The sequence below is a fragment of the Mesoplodon densirostris genome, chromosome 7 (assembly GCF_025265405.1).
Source record: "Mesoplodon densirostris isolate mMesDen1 chromosome 7, mMesDen1 primary haplotype, whole genome shotgun sequence".
Lineage (NCBI taxonomy): Eukaryota > Metazoa > Chordata > Mammalia > Artiodactyla > Ziphiidae > Mesoplodon > Mesoplodon densirostris.
In genome coordinates, this window is record NC_082667.1 from 125,063,319 (window position 1) to 125,079,518 (window position 16,200).

The 16,200-nt window shown below is 45.1% G+C and overlaps 1 protein-coding gene across 1 annotated transcript in view; it reads right to left on the reverse strand.

Moving 5' to 3' along the window:
• NCAPD3 (non-SMC condensin II complex subunit D3) overlaps positions 1-16,200 on the reverse strand; it is a 60,619-nt gene that overhangs the window by 14,170 nt on the left and 30,249 nt on the right. Inside the window, exons 17-24 of the mRNA XM_060104422.1 lie at positions 12,137-12,328; positions 11,714-11,811; positions 11,502-11,617; positions 8,074-8,181; positions 5,897-6,011; positions 5,686-5,796; positions 2,926-3,164; positions 2,193-2,272 (exon numbers count right to left, since the gene is read on the reverse strand). Coding sequence (XP_059960405.1) covers positions 2,193-2,272; positions 2,926-3,164; positions 5,686-5,796; positions 5,897-6,011; positions 8,074-8,181; positions 11,502-11,617; positions 11,714-11,811; positions 12,137-12,328 — 1,059 coding nt within the window. The remainder of the gene's footprint in view (positions 1-2,192; positions 2,273-2,925; positions 3,165-5,685; positions 5,797-5,896; positions 6,012-8,073; positions 8,182-11,501; positions 11,618-11,713; positions 11,812-12,136; positions 12,329-16,200) is intronic.

Consider the following 16,200-nt stretch of genomic DNA (forward strand, 5'->3'; position numbering starts at 1 on the left):
TACAGGACCAATGAAAAATGTTGTGCAAGGAAACCATAATTCGAAAAGATACATGCACCCCACTGTTCATTGCAACACTAGTCACAATAGCCAAGACATGGAAGCAACCTAAATATCCATGGACAGAGCAATGGACGAAGAAGATGTGGTACATATATACAATGGAATATTACTCAGCCACGAAAAAGAATGAAATAACGCTATTTGCAGCAATATGCATGGACATAGAGACTGTCATACTGACTGAAGTAAGCCAGACAGAGAAAGACAAATATCATGATATCACTTACAGGTGGAACCAAAAGAAAAATGGTACAAATGAATTTACAAAACAGAAAGGGTCACAGATGTAGAAAACAAACTTATGGTTACCAAGGGGGAAAACAAGGGGAGGGGTAAACTGGGAGATTGGGCTTCACATACACATACTACTATATATAAAATAGGTAACTATTAAGGATCTGTATAGCACAGGAACTCTACTCAATACTCTCTAATGACCTATGGGGAAAAGAATCTAAAAAAGAGTGGATATACATATATGTATAACTGATTCGCTTTGCTGTACAGCAGAAACTAACATAACATTGTAAATCAACTATACTCCAATAAAAATTAATTTTAAAAATGTCATGCAATTTTGTTCATGCCAGAATTGCCAGGAAATCCACCACCTGGACCAAAAATAAATTCACAGGGCTCTGCCGCTATATAGTCTCTTGGGAAGAGCTGTCTTAGCAGACACACATGGAAAAATTAATGTGTTTAAAGTAAGCAGATAGGCCTGACCTTTGGCCTAGAAAGAGGACAGATTTAGTTTTTCAAAGCTTTTCAAATCATGCTCCACATTTTTACCATGGTTCAAACAAATCCAGAAAGCAGGGATAAAATGGAAAGATTTGAGGGGGAGGGATAAAATGCTACCAGAAGTACTGGTTTTCTCACTACGGTGGAGATGTCTGCCTGTCCTAGTTTCCTTCTGACGCACGCTCTCATCACCTTTGGAACAGGCCCTGCATGTGGTCTACCGAGCGAACAAGGTCGTAACATACATGTGGAGGAGCTGACGCAAGGGGAAGACACCGACGTGCAGGTTAAACACCCACCCTCCCCTCCCGGGTGTGTCCTCCCAAAGCCCCCCAGTACTGGTGCTCCTGCCTGCTCCTGGGCCGCATGTGGCACACGGGCTGCAGGGCTGGCCTGGGGCAGAGGGGGAAGGTGAGAGGGCATGGCATAGCTAGCTGCCCCATCCCTTTCCCAAATATACACAGAAAAAGAAAGCATAGCAGCCTAAGCTTTTTCCTCTCTGACTCTAGACATGCTAATTAGGATGTTAACCTTCTACCAGTTTACTGCGTAAAATGTTTCTCCTTGGAAAAATATACCCAAAGGAAACCAAACAGAAATCCTTCCGTGGAACTAGAGTAAACCACTGGTGACCATATTTAGAACCAGAGGGACCCATTACTATATGCTATTTATAGTTAATGAATCTGTAAAGACCTCTTCCCAACTGTGGTAGCTTCTGCCATGCATTCAACATTCTATTTTCCAACTGCAGACTTGCTTTAAAAAGAATTACTCATATAATATAATCAAGGTTAGCAAATTCTGTGAGATCATTTCTAAACCCCTTGAAAATAAATCTTTAATTATAGAAGGGGAAGAATTAACAGTGGCAAGGCAGTCCCCCTGCCTTCCAATTCTTGGGAAATACCCATTTCCAAGGAGCCTTGTAAACTACACACTATGATTTCACACTAAGCAATTGTGTTAATCCCTAGAATTTCTTCCTTACAGTTTCTGCACTTAGAAGAAAGTCTGAACTCTTACTATACTGGCCTAGAAGTCAACAGTTACCGGCTTCTGCTCTTGACAGCTGACCACGACAGAGGCTCACACTGCTCTTCACTCCCCCGTTTGGAAGAAAAAAGTGTCAGCAAATGTGGTCAGTGCTGGGATTATTCGATGGTCAATCTGCACAAGGGCTTGTTTTTTGTTTTTAAATTTATGTGAAAACTAAAGCTTTGTTACACAGCTTAGTATTTTAAAAATCGGCTAATTTTCTGGCAACTGCCAAAAGCTCACTAAATCCTAAATAACGCAATTCTAAACCAATTTTAAAGAAAAAGAGATCTTTTCCAGAAACTAGGCCAATCACTCGGCTGGCTGGCGTGAGGAAAAAGACTCACCTGGCGATGTCTGGGTGCGGGTCCACCAGCGTGCTGACGAACCGGAAGAACAGGGAGCCCTTCCACTTCACGAAGTCCTCCTGCTCGAGAGAACGAAGGCTCATGCTTAAAGGGGCCTCAGCACACAGCCCTCTGTCCCTGGGGCTGTGGGCGCTCATATGGGAGACTGTGGGCAGGAGAGCCCGACCGTGACTCAGCGCCCCTGCCTGCAGGGAGGCGGCTGCACCCCGCACGAGACAGTGAGGGCACGGACGCATCAGACAGACACACAACTCACTTAAAGATCAAATAGCATTTTCCCCTCACATCAGGCTACACACGCGCTCTCGAGCTCTGTCCACACAGATGTGTCTCTGCAGGCTCTCGGAGCATGTCTGCAAGGTCACCCGGGCAAGCACGAGGGTCCTCATTGTACAAACGACGAAGGTCTGTCTGGGAACACCGACTGTTCACAGAATTGGAACCAGACCTACTCGTCTATACGTGCTTTTCTCTACGTGCTGTTTACTTGTGAAAACAAACTTCACCCTGCACAACGGGATCTCTGAACAAACACCCAGAAGGAATATTAGGAAGTAATCATCTGTTTAAACGTCTGATCAGAACGTCAGAAGAGTGGTATGTGAAACTGCACGTGAGCAAATACCTGTGCCTCTCCTACAGTGCAGCCCGACTCCTACCCTGCTCAGACCCCCGAACAGGAGCAGCCGGCCAGGCGAGCCCTCATGCGCACCTGCAGGAGGTTAGTGAGCAAGAAGAGTGTCTGCTTGCGGATGAAGGGGTCCGAGTCCTTCAGACACACAGAGATGTTGGGGATGTACTTATCCACCATGACCGTGTACCGGATGCAGAGGTCGCACAGGACAATGACGGCGTTGTTGCGCACGGCCATATCCCCGCACACCTCCAGCTCCCGCACCAGGGCCGGGATGCTCTTCTTTGCAAGATCCTCATGCTGCAAGCACAGCTTCCCTGCCGTCGAGAAAGAAAGACACCCTGACTCTACTCTCAGTCTCTGCCTCACCTTTTCTCCAGCTGTATCCTGCTACGGATTTTATTTAATCAAAGTTAAAACTTCACATCAACAATCACAAACAAAAAATCTAAGGCAGACAGACCCATACTAAATATTAAGAAGCGTCAAATACCCCCAGGTTTCATGAGACAGACACTGAGATGTTCCTTCACTTCCTTTTAAAGTCAACATCTGAATTTTGGAGTTATCAACTTACCTGGAAAATGACCAATAAAATGTAACCGATGATACTTTTTACTTTTGATTATACACATAATTGATAGAAGCTGAAAAGTTTAATAATGAACTTGAAATTTGAGCTAGGTGAATACATAATTGTGTCATTTATTTCATTTCTTGGTCAGTTAGAAGAAGGAAAGCTGTTGTTGAGTTTTGTGTTTGTGTTTTTTTTCTGGTCTGGGGAACATTTTGCTCTTATTTACACTTCTGAGATTTTTGAAAAATAACCATTATTACCAAAACTTCGTAACTCGTGTTGAGTATACACAATCACAAAGAAAATTCAAAATTTTTTTGCAAATACTGACAGAAGTCGGTCTTAAGATAAACAACAGTGTGAGGTCATGGAAAGTATCAAATAAACTGTCTCTTTTTGTGTGTCAGTGTGTTAGTTTCTGCTTTATAACAAAGGGAATCAGCTATACATATGTATACATGTACCCCCACATCCCCTCCCTCTTGCGTCTCCCTCCCACCCTCCTTATCCCAACTCTCTAGGTCATCGCAACGCACCGAGCTGATCTCCCTGTGCTATGCGGCTGCTTCCCACTAGCTATCTGTTTTACATTTGGTAGTGTATATATGTCCATGCCACTCTCTCACTTCGTCCCAGCTTACCCTTCCCCCTCCCCATGTCCTCAAGTCCATTCTCTATGCCTGGGTCTTTATCCCTGTCCTGCTCCTAGGTTCTTCAGAACCTTTTTTTTTTTTTTTAAAGATTCCATATATATGTGTTAGCATACACTATTTTTTCTCTTTCTGACTTACTTCACTCTGTATGACGGACTCTAGGTCCATCCACCTCAGTACAAATAACTCAGTTTTGCTTCTTTTTATGGCTGAGTAATATTCCATTGTATATATGTGCCACATCTTCTTTATCCATTCATCTGTCCACGGACACTTAAGTTGCTTCCATGTCCTAGCTATTGTAAATAGAGCTGCAATGAACATTGGGGTGCATGTGTCTTTTTTTTTTTCCTGTACGCGCAGGCTCAGCGGCCACGGCTCACGGGCCTCGCCGCTCCGCAGCATGTGGGATCTTCCCAGACCGGGGCACGAACCCGTGTCCCCTGCATCAGCAGGCGGACTCTCAACCACTGCGCCACCAGGGAAGCCCACGTGTGTCTTTTTGAATTATGGTTTTCTCAGGGTATATTCCCAGTAGTGGGATTGCTGGGTTGTATGGTAGTTCTATTTTTAGATTTTTAAGGAACCTCCATACTGTTCTCCATAGTGGCTGCATCAATTTACATTCCCACCAACAGTGCAAGAGGACTGCCTTTTCTCCACACCCTCTCCAGCATTTACTGTTTGTAGATTTTTTGATGATGGCCATTCTGACTGGTGTGAGATGATACCTCATTGTAGTTTTGATTGCATTTCTCTAATGAGTAAAGATGTTGAGCATCCTTTCATGTGTTTGTTGGCAGTCTGTATATCTTCTTTGGAGAAATGTCTATTTAGGTCTTCTGCCCATTTTTGGATTGGGTTGTTTTCTTGATATTGAGCTGCATGAGCTGCTTGTAAAGTTTGGAGATTAATCCTTTGTCAGTTGCTTCATTTGCAAATATTTTCTCCCATTCTGAGGGTTATCTTTTTGTCTTGTTTATGGTTTTCTTTGCTGTGCAAAAGCTTTTAAGTTTCATTAGGTCCCATTTGTTTATTTTTGTTTTCATTTCCATTTCTCTAGAAGGTGGGTCAAAAAGAATCTTACTGGGCTTCCCTGGTGGCGCAGTGGTTGGGAGTCCGCCTGCCGATGCAGGGGACATGGGTTCGTGCCACGGTCCAGGAGGATCCCACATGCCACGGAGCGGCTGGGCCCGTGAGCCATGGTCGCTGAGCCTGCACATCCGGAGCCTGTGCTCCACAACGGGAGAGGCCACAATGGTGAGAGGACCGCGTACCGCAGGAAAAAAAAAAAAGAATCTTACTGTGATTTATGTCACAGAGTGTTCTGCCTATGCTTTCCTCTAAGATAAACCATCTCTTTATGATGTGAACTGCAAACTTATGTCTTCATTCCCAGAACTCAGTGCAGTGCCTGGCATACAGCTCTTGAAGAACAGACTTCATGGTGCTACATTATGAGTATAAAAAAAATCACAGGTTTGATGGTAATAAATTAAACAGGGAGTGTCCTGCAGAGCTGGGTGCTCCTACAGTTACCTCCCGAGCTTACAAGCTTATAAATCACAAAGCACACGTGGAGAGGCTGCCCCGTGTCTCCTTACTCACCCAAGGTGATGACGGCATGTGCTCTGATCACAGAGGGCATGACAGAGCCCTGGAACTGGGAGATGGGCTGGGAGGATGTGGCCTCACTGCCGCCTGGGTCCGACGTGGTCACTACAGGAGGGAAAGGAAGGGAGAAGAGGTCTTGCTGCACTGCTACAGGGCAAACCCAGCGCCGAGGCAGCAGGTGCAGAAGGCACGCCAAGGGCCTTACAATGCTCCGCGCTGGCAGAAGCAGCCAGGATGGACTGCATCAGCAGGAAGGCTCTCTTGTCCACTCTGGCTGGACAGAGCTGGGCTACGTCTCCTAAGGTGAAAATGTACTTCACCTGCAAAGAGAATTGGTTTTGCAGTAAGAATAAGGCAAAAGAAAAACGAACTCTAGCTAGGTTAAGACCATGTCAGTGGAGTACTTTTTCTGTCCCCCAAATTAAATGGCTGGGTTTTTTCCCCACAACAACACACAGCCATTGTAAAAATCCAGTCACTGCTTCAACTAGGGTGACTGTATAGGTTTATCATCTATATCTAGATACTCCTGCAAGTCAAAGGGGTGCTATGACAGCAGAGTGGACCTCGGTGCTTCCGGGTAAGTGGGGACACGGAACAGCTGACTTACAATCCCGCCGTCCACAGACACCATCCTTGTTTTTCTGTATGACTCTCTTTTCAAAGTATTTTTATAGTCACAGGGCTTCATGTTTGCTTTTCTCACACACTTGCCAATCACACTAGGTTGAAGTTCGTGATTCTAAATTTCAGTATCAGGCATCCTTTCATGTCAATATATACGATAAATATGTTTAATGACTACCAAAATCTGTTAAAACCTCTGAATGTCATCAAGGTTGACCGCACTATTCCTACACATTTATGTTGACCTAGTCCCTTCCTGTTTGCATCAGCTCTGATGGACACCTTGGCATCCTGGGACACTGTTCTTCCTCCTCAGAGGGGACGTGCGGGGTGACAGGGCATATAGCCTGTTGCACGCTTTAAACTCACTTCCAAACTGTTCTCCTGCTTAGCTTACTAGTAAGACCCCTTCCCAAACTTGTGAGAACTTGCTTCCTCAAGCCACCACTACTGTGTCTTTATTAAGGACCTTCAGCTGAACAGTTGATACTTATTTTTTTAATCGTAAAAATACAAGGGTGATGCTAAATAAACAGTAAAATGTTGAATAAAGGCTTTTTAAGAGTAAAAAAGCTAATAGTAAGGATGTATGTGTTTAAAAAGAACTGAACACACTGTATCTCAGTGGATTAGCGGCACATTTGAATTATATTTAAAGAGTGAAGTAAACAATATATATAAGGCAAACTTCTCTCTATATTTTGACCAAAAGGTAAATTGTGGTGACATATTTAACAGAAAAAAAAAATCTTAGCGGGGAAAACTCACTGGTCATAATAAGCGTTTTTCTTAGATTGGGTAGGGAATCCCAGACAAATTAGCGGAGCAAGACCCTCCAGAGAAATCCCGGGTCGGGACCACTGTAAACATCGTGACCTCTGACCCAAAACATCTGGGTTCTCGTGGATCAGGATATTTTTATTACTGAACTGGGCCCGTATTACTGCCTTGGCACAAAGGGTCTTCTCCTCCAACAAATCTGAACACGGCCATCAGTCCCCAGGTCCAGGTGCGAGGGGGCGAAGCAGGAATTGGACACAGAAGGAAGTGCTCTACTAAGTTTCAAACAGACAAGGGAAGTGACCAGTTTTGGCAAAATGATGGCCTAGTCTGAAGGGCATCGAAAAGCAGCTCATGTTTGCCCTTATGGGAGTGTCAGATGCTGGAATCAGAATCACCACGTTCTGTTGACAGTCAGCTACTTGAACCAGAAAACGGGCCCTGCGTTCACTGGCTCAAAGGCACCTCTTCATGGCACAATTTCTAAAGCAGGGTGCATGCCACACAATCTCACTGCTCCCAGGGCAGCAGCTTCTCCAGCTTTCAAATATCTCATTTGTTTTAGACATGACCTGGGAGCTGTTCTATAGTCTGATATTCAAACAGCTTGCCAGACACATTTTTTAAAAAAACATCAAACCAACAAGCCAAAAGAACAAAGAGGATGCTCACTTTACTCTTTTCTCACCTTATTACTTCTGAGCTCACAACACACACTGTGTTTTCCCTGTCAGATCAGGAATCTCACAGGACCCAACTGGTAGAAGGATTTACCATCATTTTCCCCCAGATGATAAGTATGGGAGAGAAAAATGAATAGGTCACCGATAAAAAATTCTTCTAAAAAAAGAGTAAGCCCCAGGCTAGGAAAATCCTTTTCTTGCTAAGAGTATTGAAAACGCACCTCACACAGCCATCTACAGGCCCAGCCGACACGAGGAGGAGAGGAGGACACTAAGAGCAGCAGCTACTCACCGCCAGGTCTTCGTTCATCCTCCCGGTCCCGTCCTCCTTCAGAACTATGTCGGAGAGGCAGCGCACACAGGCGGAGAGCACGTCCCCGCACGCCTGCACCAGTAATCCCTGCGGCAAGGCAAAGGCCATCTCTGAAGGGCACCACGCATCCATCAGAATGCCCGCGACACACAACTTGCTCACAAGAAACTCTACGGCCTTCAAATGCATAAACCGCAAGCCATGGAAACCCCAGCCATCATGCTTTTGCATCTTTGCTCTTTTAGCAATCTGGCAATGCGAACTGGCTAAGTGGAATTCACGAAGAACACTTATGCTCTTTGTAATATGCTATATTTACTACAAACATATATATTTATGTATTATCTTTCTTTCTGTTGTTACATTTGCCCTATAAGAGGGAAAGACATCTATTTAGGAAGATCTACTGCCCTAATTTATAAGAGATCTGTAATAGCAGTGCTCCTCCAATAGAGAAAAACATTGCAATTCTTCTGGCATATGTAGATGGTGAATTTACTACTGTAATAAAGAGTATATTTTAAAAACACATAGAATAAAAAAGAAGTTTTTACCCTCCTGAAATGTATTCATTAGAGAGAAGTTTTCAGAGTCTCTTATTAGTTAAAGTGACCTCAAGGGGGTCCCACCTCCGGCCCACACATCTCACCACGCTTATGGGCCAAGTGAGGAGCTCGGTCACACCCTATAACCTGGAAGGCACTTTCCCCAGGAGGCCGTCCCTACACACCCAGGCTGAGCTGAGTTGCTCCACCCCAGGACCGCCACGTTACCAGACACTCGCTTCTGTTTCAGGAATTATTCTAAGACATTGGGATTACAGGTTAACGTGTAGGTCTCCCACACTATGCGGCAGGTGCCTTAGGAAGGGGCAGTGTGAACCACACCCCAGGGAGTGCCCAGCAGCAATACCACAAGACGGTACTCTAAGTTTGCCAAATTGCTGGCAAACCATCATCACAATCCAGACATCTGTAGTCTGACTCGGCCTAAAATGTGTCAAAGCTATTGTCTTTATTAACGTCTTACAAAAATGACTGCACTTAAGGTGTTACCAGACTGCACAACCTGGAGCTTCTGAAATGCACGTGCTCTGTCCCAGCCTGGCTGAGTCCTTTAGGCCCGGCGCCCGGCTGCTAGTGAGAGGAAGACCTCAGAGTCTGGGCGAGCTGCCAGCCAGCCAGCCCTGGGCTCTCTCCATGCAGGGGCTCCTGTCACGCTTCCAGTGTGACTCCCACTGACCAGAGAGACGTGTCCAGAGGCAAGTCTGTCCACTCTAGGCAGACCTCAGTACAGTTTTTCTTCAGTTGGGCAAAATCTGTCTCCTTGCAATTTCCACCCACTGGTCGAAATCAGTGCTCTGTGACGCCAAATAAATCCAGGTCTCTGTCCTTTGGGTCCTTCATTCATGTGTATTTAGCCAGGCAGCCGGCCTCCCCACACTTCCTCTCCAGCTAAACATACCAGGCCCTCAGCGCTCCCGGCCAGCCTGCTCGGTCACCCTGCTGACCGCTCTCCTTGGATACAGCCCTCTGGTCTCATCCATGTTCTCTGAACGGCTGTGACTGAGACAGAATGGCAGCACGTGGCCTTAGACTTGAGCGTACAGGCCGCAGGACGAGCACCTGTTCCAGACACGATCTCCACTCCCACAGCCCACACCTGCACCCACTTCTTCAACGACAGCCTCACAATGCTATCAGCCCACACCAAGCTTGCAGAGAGCAACGATGCCCGAAGACCGAGCCTCTCACGCGTGCTGCCGTTGAGCTACATCTTGACGGTCTCTTCTTTGGGTAACTTGTTTTTCTCCGTAAAATACAGGACATTCATTTACAGAGAAAAGAAGCACAAGTACGTTTCTGGTCACTTGGATGGAAAGTATCCTGAGATTCCGGGAAGTCTCAGGGCCTTAGTCCACTGCCCACCACCAAGGGAGGTGGTCTTGGCAAAGCTAACACCCTGCCCTTCTCCTAATGCAGCAGTGAGTTCCTCTCCCTTCTGGGTCTCAGTTTCTACGTTTGATGAGAACTCAGCCTTCCCCCCAGACTAACAATGACACAACTTACTGTTCTAATGATTGTGGCTGGTGGTGGGCAAACAGTTAGTCGTTACGGCCCTGGCTCCCCCCAGTGCAGACCCCCTCTAGCCAGTGCTGGGGAGCCACACTGGCCCGGGAAGCGGGGCCTGTGGTGCAGGCCTGGCTCCGCACTAACAAGCGACGTGCCGCAGACACTTGGGGGACGGCGCCCTCACATTCTGCCACAGAACCTCCATTCTTTCCTACAGCATTTGTTCCTCATCATCAGCTTTTTGTTTTGTTTTTACCTGTTTTCTGCTATTCAAATATGCTCCCTACTTAGGTAATGGTTCCTTATTTAAAAGTTTTTCATACACTTTCTTGGATCAGAGATAAACAGAAAATCAAATAAAGCAAGTATCCCCTTCACCAAGAAGTGCCAAAAGGTTTATGCCAGGAAAACACCAGACACAGAAAGAGCTGGGCATTTTTAATTAACTAAATTTCAACCTGTTTTAAGTCTTAAGCAAAAAAGTTACAGTATATTGTCTTACTACAATGGTTAACTTATCAGGAAAGGACTTTTTAAAAAGAACTTATACAAGAAAATGAAGCTTAGGAAGGTGGCACATGAAACAATAATGTTTTTATTCTGGGAGATTTAAATATATTTCAGCAATTATTTAATTTTTGACTTCTAAAATCATTATTAATAACCCCCAGTCCTCAAATTTTTCATTATGACTAGCACTGTCTAGGAGTATATTTCATGATAAAAACTGAATACATGGTAGTAAGATAATTTATCATTAGAGATACTTAAATGGATAGCTTTTGGGGAGTCAAAGTAACCCTCTGTGTCACACAGAACGCTGGTTTGGAGCTGTGATGATGAATCCACAGGGAATGTCAGCAGGAGGCTCTGGGAACTCTGGGGACAAGAGATACTAGGGTGACAGGATGATGACTAATCAGAAATCTTCTGGTCTGGAGGGAAGCTGTGACTAGGAGGAAACCGCTTACACATCCTTGGAGTGAGGGAGGAGGGTCTAACAGGCTATTGTGAGCACCGAGGTTACGATGATTAAAAGACAACCTTGCAGATTCGATCTTGGAAACAGGTGTCTGGCAGGTGTGCTTCCTAGAAGACACTGGTACCCAGAACCAAGGAGGTGACCTCCTAAAGGAGCTGTGTGTCTTCAGCAGCCAAGATCTTCTTGGGGAATGTCAACTGCTTGTCACGTAGGTGCTTCCTTGGAGAACTAACCGCTGGGGACCACCCACCCTTCCAGGTTCTCTGCGGAGAACATGCCCCCAGCTTCAAGGCAGAGCGTTATGTCCACGTACAGACAAAAGACAGACACACCCAGGAGAGTCTGTAGCGTACCTGCTCCTCCGCTGGCGTCTCTGCAGATGCCCTACAGAGTCCTTGCAAAGTATCAACAGCTGAGCTGATCAACTTTGGTGACCACCAGAATCCATGCAGCTTACTTTTGATAACATCTAAAAAAGAGAGTCAATTCCCTTGAAGTTTAACTCTTAAAAATATATATAAAGTGAAAGGCAAAGCCTTTTCACGATTCTCCGGTAGACACTCACCTGTCACCTTGTTCCGGGTGCTCTGAGGAAGATGCTTTGCAATATGCCGGATAACACAGAGGATGTGCCCTAAGGTGTCTGCATTGGGGTCCTGCTGCCTGTGGAAAGGGCAGAAGAAATATCAGTATAGAACCAAAGTAAAAGTTGCTGCCAACAAAATACTTTTCTTCTGGATTATCAGTATTGGAGGAAGTAGGGTGGCATGGTTTAGGAGTCGAGTTGGGGAGCATTAAGGCACTTAATGTACTTGGGACAATGAAAGCCTAAAAGTGATTCTTTTTTTCATGTTTGTTTTTACGCCAGAATTTAAAGAAAAGATCTGTGTATATTAACAGCTATGAAAGAGCCTACTTCCTTAAGACATGAGCTTTGTTTCCAAGACTCTCTCGTGTCTGGTGGCAGCTAAATCACAAGCATGCGAACCTGCTTATTTTCTCCCAGGCCTTTATGATTTGGGTGTAGTCCAGCGTGGGTGACGAGCCAGCAACCTTGGAGAGCAGCATCCAGGCCGGGGCAGAGTGCTCCTTGCCAGTGTGGGAGAGCACATTGTTTACAAAAGTGGAGGAGAACTTATCTTTCTTGGACCAGACGTGAAAAGCCTTATCTAAATAGCGGCTGGAAAAAAGATGAGAAAGCAGAATTGCAACTGTAAATACACAAAACTGTTCAGACCTGCCCCTCGGTGAAGGGTATCAACTTCTGCTCCAGGATTCTGGCACATAAAACATGCAAACAGAGGTTCCTGGCTAGTGGCTCATCTGATAGCAAACTAGGTATCTTTCTAATTATTATTACACGGAATAAGGTATATTTACCCCTCCCCTGCCCATAAAGTATTTATTTTTAAAGAAAATAATAAAATTTCATAATTCACTTGAGACCCTCTAAAATTTCTAGGCAAACATATGGGGTAAGTTACCAATAACAGGTACATCCAGAGTCTACAGGGTTTTAGTGACAAAAAATGTAGACATTGTCCTTTTTCCAATGGAAGGATTGGAGAGAAATGACATCCTAGCATTTAAGTATGGTGATATTAAACGAGCTCGACGTTGCTATGACCGGCCAATACCACTCAGAAATACATATATCAAACTTTTCTAAAATAAAAAATGCTTCTGATGTATTAAAGTGTTTGTGTGATGTCACTGTTATTTTTAAACCATTTATTTTACTTTTTCCTATAGCACTGAATGACATCATATGACTCCTGAGACAAATGCAGTATTATATATTTAAGTGGAGAGAAAAATACATTCCTTCCCCCAATTAATTTCTTCTACTGCTAGGCACACACACACACTCAGATTAGCAAGACTTTCTCATTAAATGAAAAAAAGAATTCTCAAAGCACAAAGAATGCAACTATAAGAAAATAAACCCATTTACACACAACAAGCATATGCATATAAATGAATGGTTTTATTAATAAATTAGTTTTTGGTTAAAAATCTATCTAGAGTTTTACTGCAAATGACTAACATAATTTATATCTGACTGCTATCCAAAAGCAAGATACATGAAATCAACAAATATTTAAAAGTTTATGTACAAGCATCACACAGAATATTAACCGAAGTTTACTGCAGGAAGCCAACAGAATGACAAAACATCCTCTGAACTTCCAGGTTTGAGATCTCAAATCTGGCTCCTCTCTGACCACACACACCCTCCACATGGGCTGAGCTGTCCCCAAAACCTCCCAAATGGACCCTCCATTAGCCGCACTGCCCATCACAAGCAGGGGATGCCGCACCACTCAGAATGCGGTTCAGCAAACACCACCTGGTTTCCTGAAAAGCACTGCCAACCTCTATCCTAATATCAAACCAAAGCACCCCCCCTCAGTGCCCATCTCAGTGCCCCCTGCTGGACAGAACTGACCATGCTCTCCCTTATACTCCAGTAGACTTGTTTGACCTTTTCACTAATTCCTTTTCTTCTAACCACACCAACTGCTGATTCTGAAGAGGTCTGTTCTTAGTCATCTTCTCTAGCCTACAGCCTAACTCTGGGGGATGTCCTCCATCACCAGGGTCCTCACAAGCACACACTGAAAATGGGACTCCATCCCCGGTCCTCCCTCCGCCCCCCGCCCTGCCCCACCTCTGCTTTCCGGGCCTTGTTCAACAGCAACCCCACCCAGAAGCCCTTTCAGTTAGGATTCCTGGAGCGGCAGGCCTCTAAGCCTTTGCGTTGCTATTTCCTGCCTGGAGATCCTCACCATTAGGCCTGCCTGGTTACTCTCAACTCTTGCCACCTCTAGGGATGATTGAGGTCACACCATCATCAAAAGGAAGCTAAAAACAAGAAGAAAAGGTAAAAACCCATACTGCTCCACGTGCTCCCTGCTGGCTGCCGTGACTCCCTTTCCACTGGACTGTGGGCAACCAGAGTGGAGGGTGCAGGGCGTCCTCAGCCCTCAGAGCCGGTGCCCCCACCGCTGGACAGGTCCTCTGCAGCCAGCTGCTTCCCCTGGACCCGGGTCGCCACACCTTGAGCTCAAGTCATTCACCGGTGGCCTGTGCCCTCAGACTCTGGTCACAGACACAGCCTATCCGTGACACCTCCCGTGCTATGAACTCCTGGGGCCCCTGCAGCACACACCACGCACGCGCCCGTGACCCTGCACTGGCTGAGTCCTCCACAAGAGCAGCTCCCGCCCCTTGTTAACCGCCAAGGTCCAAGCTCGAAGCTCACCTGTTCTGTGAAGTCTCCTGCCCTGAGCAGATCCTGGAATCCTAGTTACTTTCTGTTTATTAAAGAACTTATCACAAGAGTTTATTTATAGAACTCTATTCCCCTAGCCCTACTGTTCTCAATCCTTTTTAAAAGTTGATTCCCTTGTTCAGTGGCTCTCACACTTTCTCTGCTCAGGGCCCTTTTGAACTCTTAAGAATTACTGACCACCTCGAAGACCTTTCTTGTTCATGCGGGTTATACCTATCAATATGTGCCATACTAGAATTTAAAACAGAAACTTTAAAATACTTATCTATTAATTTGTCAGAAATAACAATAAGCCAATTACATGTTAACATAAATAATGCAATTCCTTCCCCCCCAAAACCTGGTATCTTTCTCAAAACAAAAAAAAACTTGGTAAGAACAGTAACATTGCTTTATACTTTTGTAAATCTCCTTATGGCCTGGCTTAAACAAAAGACGTGCATTCTTACATCTGATTCTCCATTCAATTTATTTCAATATCATCACATGGCTTCTGGAAACTCTAGTACTGTCAAAGAGTAAAAGTGGCAATGGCGCATGACATCTTAATATTACGATAAAGGCTGCCAACTAAAAACTGCCGCTTTCCATCTGCCTCTATAAGGATGAGGTCACTGGCCACTGCAGTCCCTTGACCTTCCACACCTCCTGAGAGGAGTTCTGGGCCAAGACCAGGAAGGAGGCCCTCTGTGCTCTGGGAAAACTGGCAGAACAGGCCTTCAGATTGGTAGGTATTTTCAGGAAGATTTTGTGAGCCCAATTTCTTGCATCTTCTCATACCTAGAAAAGCACTAGAATTCATTAACAGAGACATCTGCTCCTCGTGACCAGCAGCCACCTTCTACCAAGATGTGTGCTTGACTGCACGTACGCCCCTCACCAAAATCACATATATACTGACCCCCGCCCCCCACCTCTTCAGAGCAGTTCCTCAGTTACGGAGAGGCTGTCTCCTGGACTACAGTCCTCAGTAAGCCCCAAATAAAACTGAACTCCCAGCTCTCTCTATGTATGGGTGTTTTGAAGAGGACAAGAGAGTCTAAGCTCCTGAACCCACCACACTTTGAGCACTGCTGCCCCTAATTCTACCCTCTCCTTCCTAACTTCGGCAAATACATTGTTTTCTAAATTGTGGTAATGTACATAACAAAACTTACCTTTTTAACCATTTTAAAGTACAGAGATCAGTGGCATTAAGCCCACTCGTACTGTTGTGCAACCACCCACCTCCAGAGCTTTTTCTCACCCCACACTGAGACTCCGTACCCCTTAAGCAGTTCCTCCCCACTGCCCCTTTCTGCCTCCCAGAGTCTAACTATTCTAGGGACCTCACATAAGAGGAACCATCCAATATTTGTCTTTTCACGTCTGGCTTATTTCACTTAGCATGTTTTCAAGGTTCATCCATGTTATATCATCTGTCAGAATTTTGTGACTTCTTAAGGCTGACTAATATTTCATTGTGTGTATAGACCACATCTTATTTATCTCTTCACCAGTGCATGGACACCTGGATTGTTCCCACCTTTTAGCTGTTGTGGATCACGCTGCTGTGAACATGCTGTACTGGGCAAACACTGAGCATCACTTTATGGAGAAGAAAAAGGCTAAAAGCTCTAGTGCTCATATTATGTCCTCTTTTGTGTTTCTCTCTCCCTGTTCTCTTTGTTTCCTTTTATTTCTGGAGCTCTCTCCTCCTACTTTATAAAGTGTATCCTTTCAAATGTTGTTCTTTTTCAGAAACTTTACCCCTTTCA